The sequence below is a fragment of the Lygodium microphyllum genome, chromosome 10 (assembly GCF_053477565.2).
Source record: "Lygodium microphyllum isolate KBCC chromosome 10, Lygodium_microphyllum_v1.1.10, whole genome shotgun sequence".
NCBI lineage: Eukaryota > Viridiplantae > Streptophyta > Polypodiopsida > Schizaeales > Lygodiaceae > Lygodium > Lygodium microphyllum.
The window spans coordinates 99,808,551-99,834,756 of NC_141144.1; the positions used below are offsets into that span (position 1 = coordinate 99,808,551).

General features: G+C 39.3%; 1 protein-coding gene across 1 annotated transcript; it reads left to right on the forward strand.

Annotated features, from left to right (window-relative positions):
* The first annotated feature begins 23,075 nt into the window (after positions 1-23,075).
* On the forward strand, positions 23,076-25,956 carry LOC148030344 (small ribosomal subunit protein bS6c alpha-like). The gene is made up of 2 exons (XM_087686654.1): positions 23,076-23,548; positions 25,574-25,956. The coding sequence occupies exons 1-2, from the start codon at positions 23,156-23,158 to the stop codon at positions 25,796-25,798; spliced, it is 618 nt and encodes a 205-aa protein (XP_087542780.1). The 5' UTR covers positions 23,076-23,155; the 3' UTR covers positions 25,799-25,956.
* The last annotated feature ends 250 nt before the right edge of the window (positions 25,957-26,206 follow it).

Genomic DNA, 26,206 nt, shown 5'->3' on the forward strand with positions numbered 1-26,206 from the left:
TGGAGTAAGTCTGTAGTGACTTCTGTGACTTGCAGAACTTAGTAAACTTGGAAGACTTAGTGGATTAGAGAGCTTAAGGCTTCTGGATCAAGCGTGATTTTCGTGTAAGTGAAGACGTTCTCAACGGATTTGACGGCGACGAAAAGATACTGACACCGCTGACAAAATTTTCGTGGGGCTAAGCTTTCTCAAAGCTTACTATTAAGCTTTTTTTTAAACCTTTGATATAAAGCTTTTAAGCTTTTCAGCTATGGAAGAGGAGTTTTCTTATCTGTTGACAGACGACTTGAAGAAGAAGATGTCCAAGTTGTCCTCCGCCTCCTCAGGCCGGTCCTTCGCGATTAGAGGATGCAGATAGGGGTTCTTGACCACGAGGAACACACCGTTATTGATCGTTCACGACGAAAGTAACTATAGAGCTCGATCGTTCCAGGAGCTCCGCCTTCGAGCAAGATGGTAAGCGATTGGAAGCTCTCGATCTCAACTTCACTCTGATACCGCTGGCGCACAGATCGGATGCCGTAAGCGCACGTAGTGAGCGTCAGAAGGTCCCCAAGAATAAAAGAACTCTACTTTTTGCACACAAATCAATGTAGAAAGCTTGCATGACATGAACAAGAGACCAACTGGGTGCAATCTCCCTCCATGCCTTGTGTGAGTGCTCCACAAAGCATGTATTTCATGTATTAATCATCTTCAAGCTCAAATAATAGCCCAAATTACAAAATAGCATGCTTTAGCTTTTGAGTTTGCTTTTGTGCCAAATAAAGAATTAAAGCTAATGGGTGCCCAAGAAGTTAGGCGTACCCAAATACAATGTCCAAATACAAATATCTAAAACGTGCGCCCATGCACATACAAAAATAATAAATAGATATCAAGCGCCTTGATAAATAAGCGCGTCAAAATATAGGCGCCATGCCTAAGGTATGCGCCCATCAATAAATAGACGATAAATTTGAATACATGCTATCCTCCAATGCTTTCCACTGCCACCGCTGCTATCTCTACACATCAACTGAAGCATTCACAATCGTTAGTAAAATAATATAATTAAACCGACAAAAGTGAATACCTAGCAGTCTTCAACTATATAAATAAATTGGTTAGAAATCAATCCTAACCTTAATTTATCACGAGTGCGCACTCTAAACTCATAAACGTTTATTAACTTAAATATGTATTTTGTGGAATCACCCGCTATGGAATCACCCATGTACACACTAAATTAACAAAACGCCTGAAAAGGATAGGCATCCCCATCGACTTCTCGCACAAAGAATCCACTTTGTGTATGAGCCCCGGTAATAAAATCTTACGGAATCCACCGTAAAATCTCACGGAATCCACTGTAAAACCTCAGGAATCCACCGTGGAATATGCCTCCTGGCATTTGTGTGTGTGTGTGTGTGTGTGTGTGTGTGTGTGTTCCAAATAGAACTCTTTGCAGGTATTCCCATACTAGTTTTTGGAGGGGGATTCTCAATGGTTTTGAGAGAAAATTAAAAACTACTCTAGGCCACATGGGGTTTCTAGGTTTCCTCCAAAACTAGGAGGTTTCCTCAAAAACACTTCATGATGGGTGTCCTTTCCAAAAATCCTTTCAATATTTGGATTTGGAAAATGTGGAGAATTTTTAAAAACCTTTTTAAAAAAAGATAAGCCAGTTTCTCAATAGGCGCATCAGCGATAGGCTCTTGATTCAATAGTGGGGTTGCCAACTCTACTATGAATAGTGTTTTAGGCACAATTTGGCTCCTTGTTGGTAGTCTATCAAAGGCTTGGAAAAGTGATCAAGTGCACATGAGTGACATAGGAATAAGTAGATCAAACGGCTACAAAGGTGAGACATAGAATCCTATCATTTGTTCCCTTCTTTCTACTTATGGCTATTAAAAACCACATGGGTGTTTTGCAATACCCAAGAGATAGGTAATAGATAGATGAATGATAAGGAGAGAGATGAATCTTTGTGGGGCTTGCCATGAAATGGCTTAATTTTCTTGTCTATTGGATTTCTACCACCCATGTGCCCTTAATGCAACCAGACTAAGAAAAGAATATAATTCTTCTATAGATGTAGATACATCTCATAATGTGCATGTTGGGGGTTAAATGCCACAAATGCCTAGCCACCTAGATTTACTTGTATGCCATACACGCATACATGTACTCTACAGGTGGTGGGTGCCCATGACTATCACTTTATTCTTTATTCTTTTAGTGGCAATAGAATAAGGGAAGGTAGGTCACACATTGTGACTATTAGAGTCCCCACATATTGGTCTCTCTCTTCTTGCTTGAACCTCCATAGCTCTTGCTCTCTTCTTGCTTCCACTCACACTTCCACATTTCCTCCACCTTTCAACTAGTATTAGAGTGGGCATTTGAGGAGATTCATCAATCCTTACTTCAGCTTCAGAAGGAAGCTTCAGCTCAACTTTCATGGCAATTGCTCAATGAGGTGTGCTTCAGCCTCATTCCTTCATCAGTTGTCCCCAACCCTTCCAACATTCATCAAGGCTTTCCCCTCAACCATTTGAGCTCCAAAAAGTGAGCTTTTAGCTCAATCAAAGCAAGTAGATCCCTAGGAGTAGCCCCCATAATTTTCGGAGCATTTTTTGGGGGCTACCTTGTTGCTCCCCTCTTGCCATTTGGTCTTGCCCTATTGCCTAGTACTTTACCCATCATTTGGGGATCTTTCTAACTTCCTTTGACATCATCTTTGACATTAGTTGAAGAGTTTTGGATTAGCCATTGCTCTACAGTTCAAGGCAGACTATTGTACACCATTTGGATAGCAAGCATTTGATTTATCTATGCTCTATTAATGCTTATGGGGAATGTTTCCAGTGCTGAGATGATGTATTGATGTTTGGAAAAGGCTTTTGGATTGATTAGAACTTCAATAGATTAATCATTGAAGTGTTTATTGCTATGATAATATTTTGGATAGCAAGCATATAATAGCGAGCTTCATGCTTTGAATGCCTACAAGTGCTTCAAGTTCTCTACATGCTTATATGGATGCTTGGCATTAATATATGTGCTTAGATATGCTTTTGATGCACTTTGAGCTTCACATTTGAGCTCTATTGGATGCATTTGAGATTTGGACACTGTTGCTTCAGTGATAATTCACTTGTTGCAGGTTCAAGGCACATTGGATGTTTATACTCCCGAATGTATTTATGATGTACTTGCACTTCCCAAATGCTATGATAATAGTTTGGATAGCAAGCATACAATAGTGAGCTTAATGCTTTGAATGCCTACAAGTGCTTTAAGTACTCTACATGCTTATATGGATGTTTGGCATTAATGTATGTGCTTGGATACACTTTTGATGCACTTTAACCCTCGCATTTGAGCTCTATTGGATGTATTTGAGATATAGACATAGTTGCTTCAATGATTTTTCACTTGTGGGTTGAATGCATATTGGATGTTTATACTCCTAAATGTATTTATGATGTACTTGCGCTTCTCAGATGCTATGATAATAGTTTGGATAGCAAGCATACAATAGTAAGCTTCATGTTTTGAATTCCTACAAGTGCTTTAGGTACTCTACATGCTTATATGGATGCTTGGCATTAATGTATATGCTTGAATTTGCTTTTGATGCACTTTGAGCTTCGCATTTGAGCTTTATTGGATGTATTTGAGATTTGGACACGGTTGCTTCAATGATTTTTCACTTGCGGGTTCAAGGCATATTTGATGTTTATACTCCCAAATGTATTTATGATGTACTTGCACTTCCTAGATGCTATGACACTTATGTCTTGATTTTTGCTTAGTCACTTTGCATTCTGAATTCATTTCTAGTGGGAGACACTTGTATTTACTTAGAAAAGCTTAGTTCTTTAGAGAAAATGGGAGTCTCTTATTCATGTACATGCTTAGTTGATCTATGCATACATTGTTCTTATAGGTATTGACTCTAGTGGGCTCATTTAATTTTGAGAATTTGGATACCCAATATCTATCATTGTCAGTGGTTGTCAATGGTTGATGCATGACACGTATTGGTTACATGGCGCATCTATGCATTTGACACTCCGTATGCTTTGACAATTGTTGGTACTTGGTTGCTACACAACTAGTTGCATTCTATAATTACTAGATTGCTATCATAATATTCATAGTAGTGGGAGCTTAATTGTTGGTCATTTACCTATTGATTTATGGTCATTTACTGTAGTTTTATGGATATTAATGCTGAATATTGTTTATGAGAAATTTCTTTGAGTGTAGATGCCTTGTTTGAGCACTCTACACATATTTTTTGTAGTGATTTGGAGCCATAATGGTAGATACTTCTTATGGATCACCTGATAGTGCTATTTTCAACATTGAAAAGGTTGATGGTAACAACTTCCAATCTTCGAAGATGAAAATATGGCAAGTCTTGGTACAAAAGAAGCATATTAGGCATTGAAGACCAAGGACATAAAGCCAAAATGTTGGGATAGAGATGATTGCGAAGAAGCTTGATGATAACAACTTCAAATATTGAAAAATGCAAATATGGCAAGTCTTGGTGCAGAAGGAGTAGATTAGACCATTGAAGACTAAGGGTATAAAGCTAGAAGGTTGGGATAGAGATGATTTGGATGAGCTTGATGAATTATGCAAGCCCACTATCATACTGTCCTTGTCTAAGCAGATTGGTTTCAATGTTATCTCTATTGCTAGTGGTGTATATGATTTATGGAAGAAGTTATGTGATCATTATGACAAGCATAGTCTTACTTCTTAGTTATATTGATTGAAGAAGCTTGTGGACCTTTGCATGAAGGAGGGCACTCTTATGTCTACTCATTTGAATGAGTTCCATTGTATTTTTAGCCAACTTATCTCACAAGATACCAATTTATAGATGATTCTATTAATCAGAAATCAGAGGTTTCAACTATGTTTCAACACTTTCTCATATGGCTGAGAATGAGTCTAGGTATAGGTTGAAATGCCTATGGTTTGACAATGGGAATAAATATGTTTCTAAGGCTTTTGAGAAGCTATGTGATGAGAGAGGTATTAAGCATTAGTTGACCATCCCATACACTCAACCCCAAATGGTATTGTAGAGTGCATGAACACAACTATTTAGAAAAGAGTCCATGCTTAGTCAAGCAAGTTTACTACATCACTTTTGGGCTGAGGCAACTACTACTACCATGCAACTCATGAATAGATCCCCATGCACTACTCTTGGTGGTGGAGTTACAAAGGAGGTATAGTCTAGTAGGTGATTGAGGTGTGCAGGGTGATCCTTCAAGAGAAGCCTCCTCTTATAGCATAGCTAGTCCTCGTAAGATAGCTTATTGCAGTTTTTTATGGTGGCCCCATATCCACTTGTTGTATAATCATCATGTTGGATAGAGAGGACAGACCGTACATGCCCCACAACTAGTTTTGAGATGCTCTATTAGAGCTTCACATCCTCCCGATCACTATGAACCCTCCATGGATTATGTCATAGTGATAGACTCTACTAAGCCACCTACCCACTATGAGGAGGCTATGTGTAGAGGTGATTCTCATTCTTGGGAGAGGGCTATGCAATCTGAGTTTGATTAGCTGCAAAAGAACTATACACGGGACTCGGTTTCATTGCCCAATGAAAAGCATGCATTACCATGCAAGTGGATGTACAAGTTGAAGAGTAGCCCTAGTCACCCTAAGCTACTATATAATACCATATTATTTGCTAAGGGGTTTAAGTAAAAGAAGGGAGTCGATTTTTCTTTATCAACTGGATGTCAAGACAACTTTCCTACATGGGGACCTATATGAGGACATTTATATGTAGCAACCTAAGGGTTTTGTGAAAAGAGGCAAGGGACACCTAGTGTGCAAATTGAATAAAAGTCTTTATGGGCTTAAGTATGCACCTAGGGAGTGGTACCATAAGTTTGATGCTTTAATGAATTCACAAGGATATTCCTACAGTAATATGGTTCCATGTCTCTACACAAGGAAGGCTTGTGATGGTAGCTTGTAGGCTTACTATATTGGTGCTTTATGTTGATAATATGCTTCTTCTTGGTAGTGCCCATGCTAAGCTAAATACTTTAAAGACTCAGCACAATAAGAGCTTTGAAATGAAGGATATAGGGAAGGCCTCACACATACTTGATATGCATATTACGTACAATCTCTCTAAGGGACTTCCTACTTGTCCCAAAATGAGGATGTACATAAAGTACTTGAGCCATTCCATATGCAAGATGGTAAGCCTATTGACTATCCTTTACCTTCTCATGTGAAGGTTATTTAGACTAATTATTCTACACTTAGATGATGAGAGAGCCAAGATGGCCGAGGTTCTATATGCATCCCTAGTGGATGGTTTGATGTATGTCATGATAGCCACTTGTCCTAACATAGCATCTACAATGGGAGTTGTGGTACATTATACGACTATACCTAGTAAATGACATTGGGATGCCATAAAGGGTATCATGAGATACTTTATAGCACTAGAGATATGTGCATTTGCTATGGTAACCAAGATACAAAAGTCATGGGTTACATTGACTTAGATTATGTAGGATATGGAGCCAATAGGAAGTTGGCCTCTAGGTATGCCTTTACCTATCAGGGAGGTGCTATCTCTTGGATGTCCAGGGTGCAGAGATGTATAGCCTTATCTACTATCGAGGTTAAGTACATTGTAGCCACTGAGGCTTGCAAAGGAGGCCCAATGGTTAGGCCATGTGGTTACATATCTTGGTATGACTATGGCTTCTATACTACATTCAGATTTTATCAGTGCCATTTAGTTGGCTCATAATCTAGTCTTTCATACGAATCTTGCAGATCTTCTCACTTCATGAGAGAGGTGGTAGAGGACAAGTCCATTAACCTTGTCAAGATCCTATGGATACGAATCTTGTAGATCTTCTCACTAAAAGTTTCCTAGTGGAACAATATGCCTTCCTTATGAAGTTGATGGTGGGAGCAAGATGAGATGATGTTTTTCCTCATCCTGTTGTACTCTATGTACATGTTGTACTTTTCTCCTTTTTCTTTTACTCCTCAGTAAGTTATATTCACGGTGGGAGGTTGTTGGGGGTTAAATGACATTTATGCCTAGCCACCTACATTTACTTGTATACAATACCCACACACTTATACACTATAGGTGGTGGACGTTCATCACTATCACTTTATTCTTTATTCTTTTAGTGGCAAATAGAATAAGGAATGGAAGGTCACACATTGTGATTGTTAGAATTCCCACATATCAGTCTCTCTCTTCTTGCTTGAACCTCCATAGTTCCTAGTCTCTTCTTGCTTCCACTTATGCTCCACCTTTCAATGCAAGCTCAAACACATCCACTCGGTCAACATGGCACAAAGACCTAAAGCAAAGCAACCTATTGATCAATAATAGCTTGTCAAAGGTATTGGTGGAATGATAATGGAGAGGACAATTGCCAATAAGGAATAATGCCAAACAAATAAAGTACATTAGCCTTAACAAATAAATATCCCCACCTTTCCATAGTCATCATCCTAATGGAAGGGCAACATGATAGAGCCACTAGGAGGTTTGCATAAAGTAGCAAGATTGTTGGAGCTTCAAGGCCTATGACCAAAGAGAGGGAGAGGGAGAGGGAGAGAGAGGGAGAGGGAGGGGGTCTAGAAGGGTGGTTTCTCCTTCCTCATGAGCCCCATGATGTCCTCCTCATCCTGGACTATATCCCCCTTGAACATACTATTACTAAATGAGCATCTTCTTGGTGCACTATAGTGCTAGAGGGTGCAAATTAGGAACTGCCTGCATCCCCTTGACACTCCTTTTCCTCTCTCTCTCTCTCTCTCTCTCTCTCTCTCTCTCTCTCTCTCTCTCTCTCTCTCTCTCTCTCTCTTTCTCATGGTTGCACCTCTGATTTTGATGGATCGACATCTTATGAGAGATGCCTACTACAACAAGCTTGGCAAGGAGAAAACAACAACATATTCTTCAAACCCAATGACCCAATGAGAATGAAGGTGAAAGAGAAGGACAATATGATTTTCTACAAAAAACACTTACATGTAATGGAAGGTGATGAAAAAGCGCTTATATGTAATGGAAGGGTGCATCAACTACTAGGGTGTACAGAGCTCGAGGATGACTAGACCTCAACCCTTGTTCATCTAATTAGACCATGAGTGCAAGTCTGACCTAGAGTGCAACCACAAGGATTTGGTAATTAATAATGGTGGCAAAAATGATAATCTCCGTTGTGCCAACACAAAAATACAACAAAGACATATCATAATCCCACTAGAGACATTGTGTTTGAGATCATTTTTCAACAATCTTGCTTAGATAATTAGATAGTCGACCTTCAGCACCCCTAATTTACTCACCATCGAAATCAACGTTGATATTTGACTCTAGCATACCTTTGCCTTCCCTTTCCACTAGCAAATACGAAAAGACATTGGCCAATCAAGTGTGTGTGTCTATGTGTCGAGAGAGGAGAGGGTTGTTGGAGAGAAGATGGAGGCAAGGGATGGAGAACACGAGGAAGACAAGAAAGGAAAGAAGTGGAAGGAGGAGGAGGGTTAGAGAGAGAGAGAGAGAGAGAGAGAGAGAGAGAGAGAGAGAGAGAGAGAGAGAGAGAGAGAGAGAGAGAGAGAGTGTGTGTGTGTGTGTGTGTGTGTGTGTGTGTGTGTGTTTCTACTCTATTAGTAGACACTAGGTGCTCCGTGCTCAGATTCTCCCAACACTTTGTGCCGATGTTCTCTAGGTGCTTCACACTAGGATTTGAAAGCACATTTCATGTGGCAAGAGGGTTCTTGGGAGTTTGATGTAAGAAATAGAATATGAACTTCAAAATCTTTGGCAAATTAGACTAATATAATGTTGAATGTACAAAAATGCAATATATGGGGATGTGACACTCACTAATATGTATGCAAGGAAAGATCAACATTAATGAAATGAAGCCTAAACTACATTTTCAATGAAACCTTATGACTATTTCTCAAAATTTCTCAAAGACAAACACATTTGCTTATGATTTCTATTCACATTGAGCCTCTCATGGCTTGTATATTATCCTCACACATTGATCCAATAATATCACATAAATTTGACACATATTGATAACTACTACTACTACTACTACTTCTTCTTCTTCTTCTTCTCTCTCATAATTAATAATAAATATATGTACATAATTTTATATACACACACATACACATATGTTAAATTGAAATACCATTATACATCTCTTTTAATAGTTGATTGATGTATTACCAATTAATGATTAATATCCAATCAATTACATGAATTTATTATATCGTTATAGTACATTTATTACAATTGTCATTAATACAAATAATACATGAAAGATAAGTATACATAATAATTATTAGTATATGTAATCAATGTGTGTGTGTGTGTGTGTGTGATACATAGACACACATACACATATTGTTTTCTTTTTATCTATTCTTTTTTCTCTATGCTTTGTGTGTGTGCATGATATGCATGCTACACAAACACACACGCACGCGCGCGTCTGTGTATGTATGTAGGTATGTATGTATGTATGTATGTATGTATGTATGTATGTATGTATGTATGTATGTATGTATGTATGTATGTATGTATGTATGTATGTATGTATGTATGTATGTATGTATGTATGTATGTATGTGTTTACTATGTGTGTGTCTATTTGTGTAATCTCATAAATGTGTTCCCTCTCTCCCTCTCATCATTTTTATTTTCTCTCGTCTCTTTTTTTATCCTACTATACCTCATCTTACTTCACTTCAAGTGTATGCATGTGTACACATGTGTATGTATGTGTATGCACATGTTTATATGCATTGCATGTGTGTGTGTGTGTGTGTGCACGTGCGCATGTATACGCATACATGTGCATATGTGTGTGCACGCTTGCATGTATGTGTGCATGTATTGTTCATGTCTTTTTATAGTCTATGTGCATTTGTGTGTGGCTATAGAGTTTATATACATGGCATGAACATCAACCCATTAAAATTATTATCTCATCCCATAATGTTTGATAAAAAAGAAATTTGTCTCTATTAAAATATCATATCATTTCATATGTCCAATTTAAAAAAAAATCACACACACATTAACACACACATAAAGTCACATACAAATTTTCAAAGACTCGCCTTTTTCCTTTCCATGATCATATCCTATGCTCAATTGAGAGAGAGAGAGAGAGAGAGAGAGAGAGAGAGAGAGAGAGAGAGAGAGAGAGAGAGAGAGAGAGAATATGTGTATATGTGCATTCTATTAGGTAGGGGAAATGATAGAAAATAAATATTACCCCTACTCAACCTTCAAGAAAAATCAATCTGTATTTCTTGAATATCAAACTCCATCTCCTTGTGCCACATAGGCTTGGGAGCCTTCTAGTTGGTTTGGGATTCCCAAGGCAAAGCTCTCCATAATATATAGAAAGATTCTATGTTGGTTTCAATCTAACTAAAGATGTGATTTTCTAGTGCACACACACAAGCCCACATGAACATATTTACCTTTACAATGCTTACATTAAAAATTAACATTCTCATTTATAGAGTGCATACCATGTGTAATGATAAATGTTAATCAACATTCAATTATGACAATCTCAGAAACTAACTTACGTTCGGGTGAGAAAAGATTAAATCATTTTTATGTGACTTGACATCTTAAGTAGATTAAGCACTTTTTCATCAAATGCTCTCTCTCTCTCTCTCTCTCTCTCTCTCTCTCTCTCTCTCTCTCTCTCTCTCTCTCTCTACACATGCCCACGCATGTATGTGTGAATGCATATGTTCCTATATTGATTAGTTGTGCATGAGAGAGTGTGTGTGTTTAATCTTTATGGTAGTGCTTAAGTGATGGTGTAAAAGGGTTATTTCCCAAATGTTGGCATAAAAATGTGAGAGAAGAGCAATTTAGGCCAAGATTTTGTTGAGTGATTTTCCACATTACTCTATGGTAGAACCAATAAAGATTGGTTCTAAATCAATTTAGGATTGCCATGGTGGCTCTAACTAGTAGTTCAAACAAGATACACAGAAAATAATGCGATTAGATGCCATTTAGTCAAGTACAATTATTTTGGACAAGTATTAGATTGGTTGTTGTAGTGTCTTCTTGAAAGTTTTGAAAAGGGATCACACTATACATGCCATATTAGTATGCTATCAACGTGTTTTTGATTGCCATATAGACATGTACTATGGCTAATCCAAGAGCAACAACGACTTGCTTATGGAGACATCAACGACTTGCCATATAGACATGTACTATGGCTAATCCAAGAGCAACAACGACTTGCTTATGGAGACATCAATAATCCATGCCACTTGCATTTTGCCATAACAAAATATTGGCTTTGGTGCACATGAAATTTATATATGTGAGGAAGAAAAGAGTAGATGTTGCTGAAAGTCTTTATCAGCTTCTAAGAAAGGGCTAAAGCTTTATATGGGAAAAAGAACACACTCAGGCTATTCGGACATCAAGTTGAATTGTTTGTCCACAAGAAAAAGAAGGTGACTAATTTTTTATATTTTTGCTATGGGTATAATTTATACCCAATGGTGTTGTAATATCTTTCAATGATAAACAAACCATATTTACATTGAGAAATTTTGTGTGTGTGAGCAAACATGTTTGTATCATACATTTAAGTGTTTTAAAACATGCATCATTAAGCATAAAGCATACAATTTGTTGCACACAAAGCATGCTATTTGCTATCCTTTTCGCAAGCAAAGGGAGGCAACTGCTCTCCCTTTGCTTGCATATGTGAAGAGAGTAAGGTGTAGTCTCATGAGCTTTGCAATGATTCTAACTGCATGAAAGACGTTAAGCAATCATACCCTACAAAGAGGCCAGGTAGTCCCTTTTAAAAAGATTAAGAAAAGTAGAAACATAGAAGAGAAGAAAAGATTCAAACTTCTATGTACTTCTATCTTTCCTTTTACAAGTAATACATAGCAAGTCACAAATTTGGAATAACCTTAACCCTTTATATATAAGGATCATTCCTATAAGGAGACTAGAAGAAGAAAGAGAAGAATGGACCAAAAACCATAGGGCTCAAATGTAAGGCAAATAAAAATTCTAAGGGCTATTTTTTAAAGACCCTCTTAAGGTTAGTGAAGATTCCACCCTAGTAAAAAAATGTGCAGCTATCGCGGCACAACTAGCTTCTTAGTAACATATTTGTGCACAAGACTTAATTGGCATTGAGGGGCCAATCAAAGCATAACTAGCTTCTTAGTTATACATTTTTGCACAAAGGTTAATTGTCATCAAGGGACCAATAGAGTAACACTAAAGGATGCATCCTCTCAAGGTTTTGCAAAAATGAAGATAGAATAAGGATGAATTGTTTGACTTATATAAAACCTAAATTTAGTGTTGCCATATGTAGGTGTAGACTTGTGTGTCCAAAAATTTAATGTGCAACGAGATCTCTACTAATTTTTTTTTACTACATTTAAGTTACCACTTGGAAAACTTCATGCATTGAATCCATGTGCTACAATTACAAGAATGTAAATAATCCCTCCTCCTATGACCCTTGTTGCAACTAGTTAGGTATACAACAATGGTTAATATAGTTCGATTGTAGACATGAATCTACTTTCTTCTCACTTCTACTTCAATGTAATGAGGTGACTTCTCAATGCAACTACTTGCCTTCAACAAGAGGAGGACTACAAGTGAAATGCAATGACTTAATATAGAGAGATCAATGCAAAAAGGGACTAGAACACTGCTCCTTATTAAAACAAACCCATAGTGGATGCAAGGAGAACAAATGAGAAGCCTATAGCGGGTTAGATTTAGCAAGGATTACTACACCTAATTAACAAACGATGGCACACCAACAATCATATTCTTCACAAAAGTGAATTCAATAATGTATAAGGTGCACTTTATAAAGTTGAAATGGATAGCATCTCTAAAGCCTTGTCTCATGAAAAACAAACATTTCTAGTTGAAGCCTAAACTTGAATTTTTTGTATGCCTATGTTCAATTTTAATATACAAAAATTTGGAAAATGAGTTTTTTAATAGAGAAATGGTAGGGAACATTCTTAAGGCAAACATGTATTGGTAAATGTGTTATTGTAGAGAATATTACTAGCTAGGTACTTCCTTACCATTTTCTTGAAATTTTGGTCTATTTCTATTTTAGCATTAGAACTTTCTAATTTAAAGGTTCTTCTTGGCATTCTTGTATATAACTCAAGAAAAGTGTAAAGCCTGGGAAGCTAAAAAAGAAGTGGTAGGAAAAACTTGATGTCTTCTCGTCTATCTATGTTGGCGAGGACACTACTACAAGAGAATCGTATGGCGATCTTCTAGTGATGGAGGCATGGAGGTAGACTAGTATGCCTCGAATGCAAAAGACAAGGGCCTGAAACTACAAGCCATAGCCAATGCCTTTACCTTTGATATGAACAAGATAAGCAATGCAAGAAGAACAACTTTATCCTCCAATGCTATGAAGATTCACAGAGTTGAGATGGACCTCCCCATGGAGAACATGTGTCAACATTATTATGATTTTTCCTCTTTTGGTCTTTACATCTATTTCATGGGGCATGTCCTCATGGATGATGAATTCTCACAATGGTTTTTCAGTACCTATCAAGCTCATTGTACTTTGGTTTATTTTAATTTTATTAGCAAGGGATTTTACCAAGTGCTTTTCGGCTCCCCTACTAAGAGGCATTGGATCCTTGCCTACTCTCTTGGCTTTCAATGTAATCTTATTCATTGTCTACCATGGTATACAACCTTCTCACTCAATGATATCCTAGTATCCAAGTGTCTAGTTTGGGTTTCGTCCCCTAGTTTGCATGCTATTTTTGAAGATGAAGTTTGAGCTATTGCCTTTGCTTTTGTCAAGTCCTTTATGTGTCCCCCCTCCCCTCAAATCCTAAAGGTGAAAGACATGCTTGTCTCCTTTGGGATAGGAGGGTCGAGCCTCCTAATGTGCTAGAAATTCATGACAAAAGGGGTCTCGACTTTGTGTGTGTGAAGGTTGTTTCTCAAACTTCCATGATGTCTACATATTTGCCACCAATCTGGCCACTTTGCCAAAGCTTGCCCCTAGAAAACAAGGAAGGAAGAAAAATTAGATAATCATGCATGTGAGAAGGAAAAATATACTCTACCCACCAATCCTTAGGAGGAAGCCAAGAAGATTGAGAGCAAAGAAGGGACTACCATCAAACGACCTATGAATGCTTTGGCAAAGGCCAACCTGTTTTTGTGAGCACAAGAGTAGAGGAGGCAAAAATGAAGTTGCATCCATCAATAGAGCAATGCAACCTATTGATTCCAACAAGGAGAGGCTCACCAAGGCTAATAAGGCTCCTTAAAAGGAGAACCAGTTCATTCCTAGCAAGACATATGAATCAAAGAATAAGAACACTAATACAAAGATCTCCATCAAGAAGCTTGCAAGAGGGGGGCAAACCTTCACAAATGTGTGCATTTTTCTTGATGATATTGCTTCTTCTCAATTATCACATCATGGACAAGGTGTCTTCCAAAATGTTCATCCTCTCTTGGAACGTGCAAGGGCTCTGTTCAAGAGATTGACTGTGCACCTTGATCACCCTTGCTCAAAGATGCAAGTTGGATGTCTTCAATGTGCAAGAGGTCAAGTTGGATGTGGGTAGCACAAGCATGATCATCACCTCATACTACTCTTGGTTCCCCAATGTTTGTGACAGAGTTGAGGGTGGCTTATTGATCTTTGTCAAAGATAAGTTTACAATAGAGCCTACCTTGACTACTTCTTTATCTATGCTCCCAATGTTTCCCGCATGCAAGCATACACATGGCAATGGTTCAAATCACATGTGTGTGGAGACAACACCATCCTTTTTGGATGTGGAATATGATGTAATATTTCCGCGATAATATTTCTAAATCCCATGATTCTCACACGGTCTCCACAGGCCAAATTGAGATTTAGAACTATGGATTATTGAAAACCCGTGCTTTGCATACGAACCGCCTCTTAGGAGTCTAAAAGGATAAATTTTTTTAGAAATAAGACAATTTTTTTTGAATTATCCCTCTCTCCCCAGCCGACAGTCGTGCTGGAGGAGAGGGATATAACAAGGATGATTGAGCATCCTTGCTGGATGCCGGGGGGGGTGAACCCATGAAGGATGCCGCGTGGGGGAGGGAGGATCCCCTCCCCTCACCTATATAAACCTTGTGGGGGGAAGTGAGGAAGGAAGAGGATAGTGGGAGCCGTCACATTGCTGACGATCGACAGAGAGGAGGAGGTGATAATCATCGTGACGGACGCTGCCGTTGAGAGTGGAGGGAAGAAGACGCTGAAGATCACCATCTGCTATCAAGCAGGACACTGCCGCCGCTGCCGCCAACGAATCCCATCTGTGCCTCCATCCCTTATCCACGTGGGCTTCTACGATCTCCAGAAGCTTTAGAAGCTTCTTAGGAAGCTTCTAAAGCCTCCTTGGAAGCCCTCCTTCTTGTGGGCTTCCTTGAAGGGCCTTCATGTGGGTTTAATAACCCCTCGAAATCCAAAAGCCCCCTATTGTGGTTCTTATACCCCCCCTGCCCCTCGGGATTTTTCCACCCATTTCCTTGCAAATTCCACGTAACCCCCTTTCCATGAGGTTTCCCCCACAAGTCCTCAAATCCCTTCTTGTGGATTTTCCCTCCCCTAGCCAGTTTTAAGGGCTTTCATAGCATTCCCCTAAGGCTATTTAACCCGGGTTCCTTTTAAATCCTCCCCACACAAATAGCCATTTTAGCATTTCCCGTGGATTTTTTCCCCCCTCACACGTCATCTTAAAGGCCCTTCCTAGGGACTTTTATAAACCCTATCCAAAGGGGTCTTTATAACCCAGATTTCTAAGCTACCTTTTTCCCCTTTTGCATACCGCAAAGCTATTTTTTTTCCCCCTTTCCATGTAGACAAATTGCACCCCTAGAGCTTCTACGTAAGGAAGGAAAAATTCATAAGTTCCATTTCTAAGGTTCGATTCTGAAGGACGGTGGAATCACAAAGGGAGTTTCGCATGCAAAGGAGACGGCCAACATCATAAATCTGCATCCAAGGCGGAAAGGCCGAATTCGCGATGGCTCCTAAGAAAGCACAAGGCGCAACCGCAGGAGGATCATCTCCTAACATCCATGTGGACATTTCACCACAAGTCCAGGTTCTTCTTCCTAAATTTGATTAACGTTGTAATATTTCAATTATGCATGGATCATTTGAGGAATTAGGATGCATGTTTTTTTTTTCAATTGAAAAATACTTTGGCTAATAGCTCACAATTGAGGGATTCGGTCATTAGTATTTTTCAATAAAACGAACAAAATAAAGTGAGCATAAGATTTCTATGCATTTCTAGCAAGTGGATTTTATGCATTAATTAGATTAATTAATGCCCATCTTTACAAAATGGAATTATGATAGTACACTTTAGCATGGAAGGAATAAACCGCATATCGCATTATTGAACATCTTTTTCGAAATGATTCTTAAGGAAAGTTGCTAGCAACCGTAGGAAATTGCTAGGGCTGCATGAAGAAGATTTAACTCTAGGCAAGTGGCCTAAAAACTCAAATCAACGAAAGGTTGTGTAAGTTCAGCATACGACTAATTCATTCGGAAAAGAAAGTAGAAAAAGGCTGCATGTTCAAACATAAAATCCTAAAGCTTAGTAGCATGAATCTTGTTTGCATGTTATAGGATGATCAATTGGAATTATGCTATAACTTAACCTATGCTTTGATCTTAAACCCAAAAAGTTGGGGTTTGTAAATCAACTTATACGTAGACAATGAATCATGTGGTTACGGAAATGGTAGCGTAATTATCTTCAAGAATAGACAAGTTAAATTGGTTTAAACCTAAACACCTAAAAACTGCGAGAGACTCGTTTAGGAAGGGTTAATTCAATGCAACATATCCCAAAGAGCTAACTAGGATTTAACACGTTGAGGACGTGACCTAGTCGCTTGTATTGCCAAAGCTGAAACTCCTATACCCTAAAGACTTGCCCACATTCACGGAATGTAGGGACAGTAGGACATACTTGCGAGAAATGATCTAGGGTTTTTATCCTAAGGATCTCTCGCTAAAAAGATGAAACTTGGTTTAAACTTGGAACCCTAGGGCTGACAATGTCGGCCTAATGCAATCAGGAACGGATTGTTATATCTAACCATGATTTCGTGATTATAAGACTCCATTCGATGGGTAAATAGTCCCATAGTTTTGATGCGACACTTGTGCAACAAGTTGCAGAGTCGCATGATCTTGTGATTTAATCACGAGGGAATGGCCAATTCCTCGAAATGAGATTGGCAGATTCTTACGCAAGTTTATCTTGCAAGAGGATGAATAATCGTCATGATATGGTATCTTTCTTGGGTAAAGTGACCAAGATACAGGGATTAGATATTTGCTTGGAAGCAAAAGACCAATAAGTAAATTGGAATAACATATGTACTGCTATTTGAACTTAAGGTATTGATTAAATCGGGTTAATATGATACGGCCCTAACCCAAGGATATAGGGTTAACAAACAAACCCTTGGGGATGTTGCCAAGTCACAATTGATCCCAGATCGAGAGCTGGATGCATTCAGAAAGAAGGATTCACTCCTTAGCAGTTGGCCAAAAATAACGACCAATGGAAATGATTGTGCTTGTAACAGTTTTAAGAGCACTATTTTGCTTTGTTTGCTCAAAGAATTAAAGGATGTAAAGATATCTAATGATTTAGGTTGAAGGCCTGAAGGGAGAGGCAGCTTTAGTTACCCCCGACTGCCTGCCTGACCCTAACCAAGGGGGTTGTTAACTGCGCCGGGAAGGTGGACCGAACCCGCCACGAGAGGTCTCTCCGTTGAGCGCTACTTGGAGCAGGAGGACGCTTGGGTGCTAGGGGGGGCTATGGCCGTAAATCCCTCGCCTTCCGGGCCCTGCACAAGAGGCCAACGTGACTCGGGATTGGATCTTAAGGCCCGCATATTAGTCTACGGGCAAAATCTTGGATTAGTAATCCTTGTGGATTGCTGGATAGCCTTCGGGCGGATTATGGATAAGCCTACGGGCTGGACTTTATGTATTTCAAAGACAAATATGATAACCTGTTGAAAAGGAACTTGTTTGACATTGCTTTTCTATGTCAAGTGCTATGATTACGTGAAGGAACCAGTGCCTAACGGGCTAATTAAGGAAGCTGATTGATACATATCCAACTAAATGTGTTAGGTAATTAAATAACTAAAACAACCTGAGGAAAGTGCAGAGGATGTGGCCATAGGTCCGTCTTACGGATGGGTGGTCCCGGTTGGCCGGGAACTTTTCTCAATCACGATGGATAGCAAGAAGATCGTTTTCAAAGGATACGAACGGCAAGGGCACAAACCTAGAGTCTAAGTCATAATAATCCCGATTTATGCTGTTTTAGGGGAACGGAATGGGACTATGTCTTATGGCAGAGAGGTCGAGCCTTGCATCCCTCTCAATTCCCATTCTCCTTGAACCAAGTGCAGCGTGAATCCGCTTCGAACTTGGCATTTCTGCATAAAGTAGTTCGCTTGGGGTTCGACGCTAGTTGCCGTCTAGGAAATGACTATTAGGGAAAAACCCTGATTCAGGTCGGTCCTAAGTGGGAACGGCCAGAATACTTCCGCTACGTGGTAGACGCGGAAAAGTCCTAGATCGCAAACCCCGTGACATTCCATGGGAGTGCCGGGCAGAGCTTTCTAGACATCCTTTCCGATGGACTGCTAAGACGTGTCCTAAAGATTACAAGCGGACATGTTACATATGACAATGGCCAGTGGAGATCACTTCCATGGCATTGGCAACATGATTGAAGAGGAAAGAAGATCCTAGCGCAACATGCACTCCTCTCTAGGTATGGTGGATGTCGCTTCTCTAATTTCCAATGATGATGGTCATTGCATCACTTGGCAAAACAAACATATTGATGATTCTTGAAGGGGAGATCATCTTGACAAAATTTATCTTAGTAATGATGTCCAATGGGCTTCTCTTCTTGATATCACGTATCAAATCTTTGTAGATTGTCTTGGATCTTATCACTCTGTGTTATGATTACCATCAAGTTGATGTGCTCAGGAAATACCAACAAAGGCCCTTCCCCCTTTAAATCTAACACAAGCTTCTTGGCTAACAAAATGTTTGTTCACCATGCAAAGAAAGTCATGTTCATTGCAATGTTACATCTCCTTCTCCTGCTTCTCGCTGGGAAGAATGCATGCAAACAGTCACTCCTTATCGTAAAAGTTATAGAAAGCATCAAGCTCATTTGGAAAGACGACAACTTAGTTTGGCTAAGCAATGCCAAAGTTGTATTCTTATTGCTTTGCTTTGCTCATTTGGTGATCCTATAGTACTCCATCTCTTGCAAAGTATTGAAAGTTTTGTTAGGGATAGGAAATGCCATTGAATTGTAGGTCTCAAGATACCATTAAAATCTATTGCACTCCTCTTGATCAAGAGGTGCCTACCTTGATGTATCTACAATCGCTAAAGAGGAAACAAAAGAATGAAGCCCTTGTTATGATCAAGGATGAGGATGGTAATAAGCATTATGATGATGATGGTATTGTTAGCACTCCCTTTAGCACCTTTGAGGAATGGCATCGATGACTTGAGGTATTTTTAAGCCACATGGATGAATTTGTTGATCATAATGTGGCTCTCTCAATGTCTTGCTCCTTTCTTATGGAAGAGGTCCTCTTTGTTATGAATTCCATGAAGAAAGGGCATGCCCTTGGCCCACATGGTTTTTCAATTGAATTCCTTCTTTCAATTTGGAATGTCTACTCCAATGATCTCTATGATTGCTCAATCAATTTCATTCCACTGGTTATATGGCCAAGTTTATCAATCAAGGTGTAGTTCAGTTGGTCCCTAATTCTACCAAATGAAGAAAGCTGAGAGCCATTAGCAACCATTAACTATGATGATGTTCCTTAGAATGTGATGGAGAAGGCTCTTGCCCTTTGAATTAAGCACAACTTGAGCAAGCATCTCCATATTAGATAGTATGGCTTTGTTTGTGGCAAGCATATTCATGATACCATCCTCAATATTGTTTTGGGCTTCGACTATGTAGCACTATCTTAGAAGGATGACTTCATTCACCTTAACATGGATCTAGACAAGGTTTATGATAGGGTATGTTGGGAATTTGTGCTTGTAGTCCTCAAGAAAGCTAGATTTGGCTATGAGTTTTGTGGAATGGTTCATGCCATATTTTCCAATTCTACAATTGTGGTCTCTATCAATGGGTATTCTCCAACATTTTCAGCTTGCAATGGAGCATAGGTCAAGGATGTCCTATCGCTCTACTCCTTTATGCTATAGCCACCCATCCATTGCTATGCTGCATTGATCATGTTGTTCGTGTAGGCACAATAATGCCCTTGGTCTTCAATTATGGCCAATATCTTTGCACATAAATGCTTGTTGTGACAACTTTCACATACTATAGGCTAATCACCAATCTATCAACTCCTTGTTGCAAATCTATGATGAATTCTCCTTCCTTTCTGGCTCCAAGGTAAGCAATCAAAAGTCTGAATTGTTATTTTTATCTTGGGATGATAGTCTGCATTGGATATCTCAACTTGGCTTTAAAGAAATCCCCAAAGGGTAGGCCATTCTCTATGTCGGTGTGCCATTGTTGGGCCAAGATTGAATCCTTGCCTAGGAATGCCCTATGGTCCTACGGGGATATGAAAGGGTGGCCTACTATCCCTTGGGAGCAATATCACCTCTCCTACTATTGAAGGGGGTGTTGGCATTGAATTACTCCACGAACTTATTTTGGGAGTGTTGAGAAGCTTAGTCTCTATGGTAGAAGATTAGGGCATCTATGGATAAATTTAATCTTCATTAGTCAATCAGTTGGAAATAAATCCTACTATGTGATCAGGGAACTTCCATGAAGTCTTTGAGAAGATCTGGGCCATAATTCATGGTGTAACCTTACTTAACTTGTGGTCTCTCAGAGATAGTATTGTTTTTGGGAGACTCAAGCCTATGTATGTTCTCATTTTTAAATTGTTCAAAACCTTGATATAGGCTTGCTTCTACCACTATGTGGTGATATACATACTTAACAACCTTTTGAATCAAGATATTTTGCGTATTTTTTTAAAAAAGTCTCATCTCAAAATTGATTTGAATATTGGCTCTAGGATGCAACACGTAGTATTTCTACCTATTGTATGCCATGGTGGCAAACATGAAAGGTTACATATAGGATGCAACAGATGCGAAGGAAGGTCCATATGGTGGAAGTCACCTCTCTCTCTCTCTCTCTCTCTCTCTCTCTCGCTCTCTCTCTCTATTCCACCCCTATCTCTCAATATCATCTACATGCATAGCTTCTCATAAATGCATGTATGTATCCATGTTGAGAGTAATATGATGTGATGGCTTCCTGTGAAGCTAGGCAAAATAATGCTCAATTGTCATTCATATTATATTTTGTACTTGCTAAACAAAGAAGGTGGTGGGAAGTGATGTCTTCCTGTGAAGCTAGGCAAAATAATGCTCAATTGTCATTCATATTATATTTTGTACTTGCTAAACAAAGAAAGTGGTGGGAAGTGATGTCTCGTGTGAAGCTAGGCAAAATAATGCTCAATTGTCATTCATATTATATTTTGTACTTGCAAACAAAGAAAGTGGTGGGAAGTGAGAAAAGCCAATCAATAGTGTCAAGCAAGCAAGAACATGAAAAACAAAACACATGAATTTGCATTTTGAATCCATATGTGCATGATAACTTCAATTTCTAAACCCATAAAAGGTATAGTGTGTGTATCGTATCATAATAGCATGAAAATCATGCGTTGTGTGTATCAAGAAGCATGTAGTGCTTTTGTTGTTGCAAGTGAACCACAATCTTCATATTGTATTCTATAATGTGTATTGCACAAGCTTCATAATGATGTTTGAGTAAAGCAAGTTTACTTTGCAAGGCAACTACTCAATTATGGACCGGTCACACATATGTCATTACTCTGCAGAATGCACCATTTGTTGTATGTGAAGCATAGCGTTGGTTTTATTTTTTGTAAGTGAAGGAAAGCATAATGTAGTTGCTTTCCTTTGCTCACAAATATGCAAAGCAAGTGAGCAAAAACAACTTCAATTGAAGCATAGTTAGTTGGGCATGGGTAGGCTAGCTACTATACTATTATTGAGGGTTGTTTGCTAATTGGCCCCTTTACCCTAGGTATTTTCTTAAATTGTAATGTAGACTAAAATAGATATTTTAAATGTTGAGAAATTCAAGGGCAATTTCATCTATACTATCTATCTATACTACGTTATAAATGATGCATTTTGCAAACCTAGGACCAATCTTACATGGCACATAGAGGATGACCTAAAACCTTTAAAATTTTGATTTTAAACCAATCCAAACCCTTACCAAACATTAGAATCTTCCACATCTCTCCCACCTAAATATAAAAGTTGCACATGGCATTGACATATTTCACACCTACTCTCTCCCATTTTAATTTTTTTGAAGTGAAATAGTCTCCCCATCTCTCTCTCCTTAATACAAAAGTTGCATAATATGGGATCGGTAAATCTCACACCTACTCTCTTCCATTTTGAATTATAAAATGGCAAGCTCCTCTCTCTCTCTCTCGCCAAGAGGGAACCGACCTACGAGCCTTTTCCTAGCAAACCCTCCTTGATTTTACGTCCATTTCACTCTCTTGTCACATGGCCTTCAATCAAACTTGGTCTCACACACTAAGCCACCTCTTGCAATGAACTGCCAGCTCTTGTGATTTGGTTTTGAAAAACTGTGCTTGTGAGCTTTTAAGCTAAAGGCACATACGATCTTGAGGCATCATTCAAATATCAAGCTTTCTAAAACAAGATAAATAAATAAATAAATAAAGGCACATACATGAGATTTTGGCTTCTAGCCTTTATGGGCAGGGGGCGTTGGGCGGGCGTCCAACGCCCAAACTTCTGCGAATTGGATAATGCTAGGCAGGAAACCAGGAGTGTCTGAGCAAGCATAGCTTGAAAACACAGAGGTGCGAGAGAGAGAGAGAGAGAGAGAGAGAGAGAGAGAGGCTACCATGAGCCTCTTCTCCACCGCGATGCAGTCCTGCCCCTCCTTGCCCTCCGCGCAGGTGGCTTGCTCGCCATCCCTGGCCTTCTTCCGTGCTTCTTCATCTGCGTCCTTGCCTTCTTCTTCTTCTTCTTTCTCCCTGCGCGTTTGTGCCTCCTCCATCGACGATCTCCTGGCCTCCCGCAATGCAGATACCTCCTCCTCCAGCGACACCAGCTTCGTATCCAGCCTATTTGGAAGCTTCAACGGAGACGGGGACTCTCCTGCCGCTTCTTCGACCAAGGAGATCAAGCCCTTGGTCGAATGCCCTCCCTACCTCACCCGCTACGAGACTATGGCTGTGTTGCGCCCTGACATCACAGAGGAGCAGCGCCTTCAACTCACACAGCGATACGAGGAGGTAAGGAATCCCCCTCTCTCTCACGCGAAAATCATGTTATCTTTCTGAGCATTTAGTCTAGGCTCGTAACAGGCTTATTCATCCTGTTAATATTAGTTATCTTTGTATGTCTTTGACAAGGTTTTGATGAGCTTGTGAGTAAAAAATCTGAATATCTTCGTGGTTCAATAAGTTTGAATGTCACATCTGAATGTTTTTGATGCACGCCTCTTTATATTCAGTAATTACGCACAAAAAAATTTGAGCTAACACATTACAAATACTGTGCATTCTTACGACCATGGCTTCAAGAGATGGCTTGCCGTGCTTGATTTTGATATGGACGTCTTTCTGATTCAATGGCACGCTTCTCTCTGTCTTCGTTTGTTATGTACAAAAAGACTTTGAGATTCACATTTTTACAAAATTTTATGCATCCTTATTATCATCAAAGCCGTGCTGGCTTCCTCAACGAAGGGGTTGCCGTTCTTAATTCTTTCTCAGGCTCCACTAGACTTACAAGATGGTGCTAGGCCAAACCAAGATCAGTGTGTGCAAATGATACCGCTCTATTGTAAGGTTAGAGGTACTGAACATAGCCTTGGATGAGTTTTATATCATCGATGTCACAGTGCATCAAAGGTGGCCAAACATGGTTAGCAAGCAATTGATTGATCGTCAAGGATGAAAGTGCCTATCATTGTCCAAGCAATTGGTCTAGGTGCTGATATTCTCCAGCAGAATGTTTAAGAGGGGTGTTGGTCCAGGAGGGTTATGGTTTACATGGACTTGCAGATTCTCAGGACAGACATTGCAAATATGTCCATGAAATGACTTCTCAGGAGGGACATTTCAATACAACCACGAAGTGACTTCGATTTAGGTATCGTGAAAGACTTCCTTGTGCAAGAGGTACTAATGGATTGAGTTTGGGCCATTCGGTTCAAGTTTTTTTGGCCTAGATAAGGACAACCCTGGTCATCACACATGGCTGCATCAATAAAAAGGCATTTTCTTTGGAGAAGCTTGGTGTGTTGGTGGTGTACAAACTCACCTTTGGATTGTATTATGTGAATGTTTTGCCTCAAATCTTATGTCCAAAAGCTTTGATAAACTGCCCTTATGTAATGGCATGATGTTACCCATTCTGGTTCCTGACTTGAGATATTCCCTACCTGTTCCAAGGAGCACCACTAGTACAGTTCCCTACCTGTTCCTGTCAGGTAGAAGTTATATAATGATGCACTGATTCAGGGTCTTGTTTGTTCACTCACATGTTGAATTTGTCTAATAAGTGAGTGGCCAGTCCTGTTTTAGTTTCTAGGACAGATTCTGAATCTGGTCAGTTGCAGTTTCTGAGCAATAATCCACATTCAAAGGCTATTAAAGCACAGTAGTGTATGCATTCTTCTAGTATCTCTCATCCAAATATTATCCATCTATCACAAATCTTGCAAGATAGCTGCTATCCTTTAGATAGTATATCTGCTTCTTTGGAGTATTCTGTAATTTGAAGGAATCTGCAAGTGCTGGTTCAGTCTAAGATCTGAAGTCTGAATATAATGCTGTAGCAAAGTATGTTGAATTAACAAATCGAACTGTTTACTTGGAAGGAATGTATGTTGGCCCAGTACCATGTGAAACTGGAAGATCTAATGTTTTTTAGGCTTCAGTCCTTTTTGCTGGGGTCAGTTTACAATTCCACAAACAAATGGGTACAAAAATTGTGGTGAAGTAGAGATTTTATCATTGGAAACTGGATTAGTTTGAGGCATAGATGGAAAGAGATGCTATATATGGAGTGTATGGTATGAAGCTTGGTTTTGACTCATCAGGTCAGCAAATCACAGTAGCTTTGCAGAATGTTTTTCTTGCTGCAGTCAGTTTTGCATCTGTTGTGAGGCATATTGCTTGTTTTATTATTAATCGATGGCTTACGGATGTCTATCAGCATTACTAATTTACCTGTTACTTTGACAAAGCAATGCGCTCTGTGCAGGCTCTCTGTAAGAATTGCTGAATAATTATGTGCTCTATTAAGTGCAGTTTATAGTTGCTAGTGGGGGAATGGGGTTTGAAGCATTCAATCGTGGGATGATGCCGCTGGCCTACAACATCAAGAAAAAAGATAGATCAGGAACTCTAAACAGGTATTTAGATGGAATATATTACTTATTGACGTACTGTGCCAAGCCTGAGAGTCTTGCAGAGATCCAGGAAAAGCTCAATGCTGATGATGATGTGATTCGAAGTTCCACGTTCAAGGCTTAATTCACAGGCTAGAGTTTCATATATCCCTCGGGAGGTTTCTCTGCAACAAATGACAGCAGCTCTTTGTCTCATTGATGAGATCATTGATTTTGTAATTCGAGACTTCCAAACTGTGTTATACCTTATACCTAAGAGCTAGCTGAAGTCTTTGGTATTCACACCTCACTTATGCACATATTCCTTTACTGTGATGTGAAAGCAAGTTTCCTTTAGGTCAGAGGAAAGATGGTACACCCATACATGCACTTCATCTCTCTTTCTTGGCCTGTGAAGGCTAGGCCATTGCTCTTTTTTATGGGGTGCTTTAACTTTCTTGAATTCATAAGGTTGCTTTTCAAAACATTTTCAAAAGATCCTTTCAGTGAAAGCCAAACATTTGAATTTGGAGACACTTGTTCAATCTTTTTC

What these genes read in the sequence shown, in the direction of transcription:
- LOC148030344 (XM_087686654.1), top strand. Translation starts at nt 23,156, where the DNA reads ATGAGCCTCTTCTCCACCGCGATGCAGTCCTGCCCCTCCTTGCCCTCC. An exon ending in TCACACAGCGATACGAGGAG is followed by an intron (nt 23,549 to 25,573) that starts GTAAGGAATCCC and finishes TATTAAGTGCAG; the next exon opens with TTTATAGTTGCTAGTGGGGG.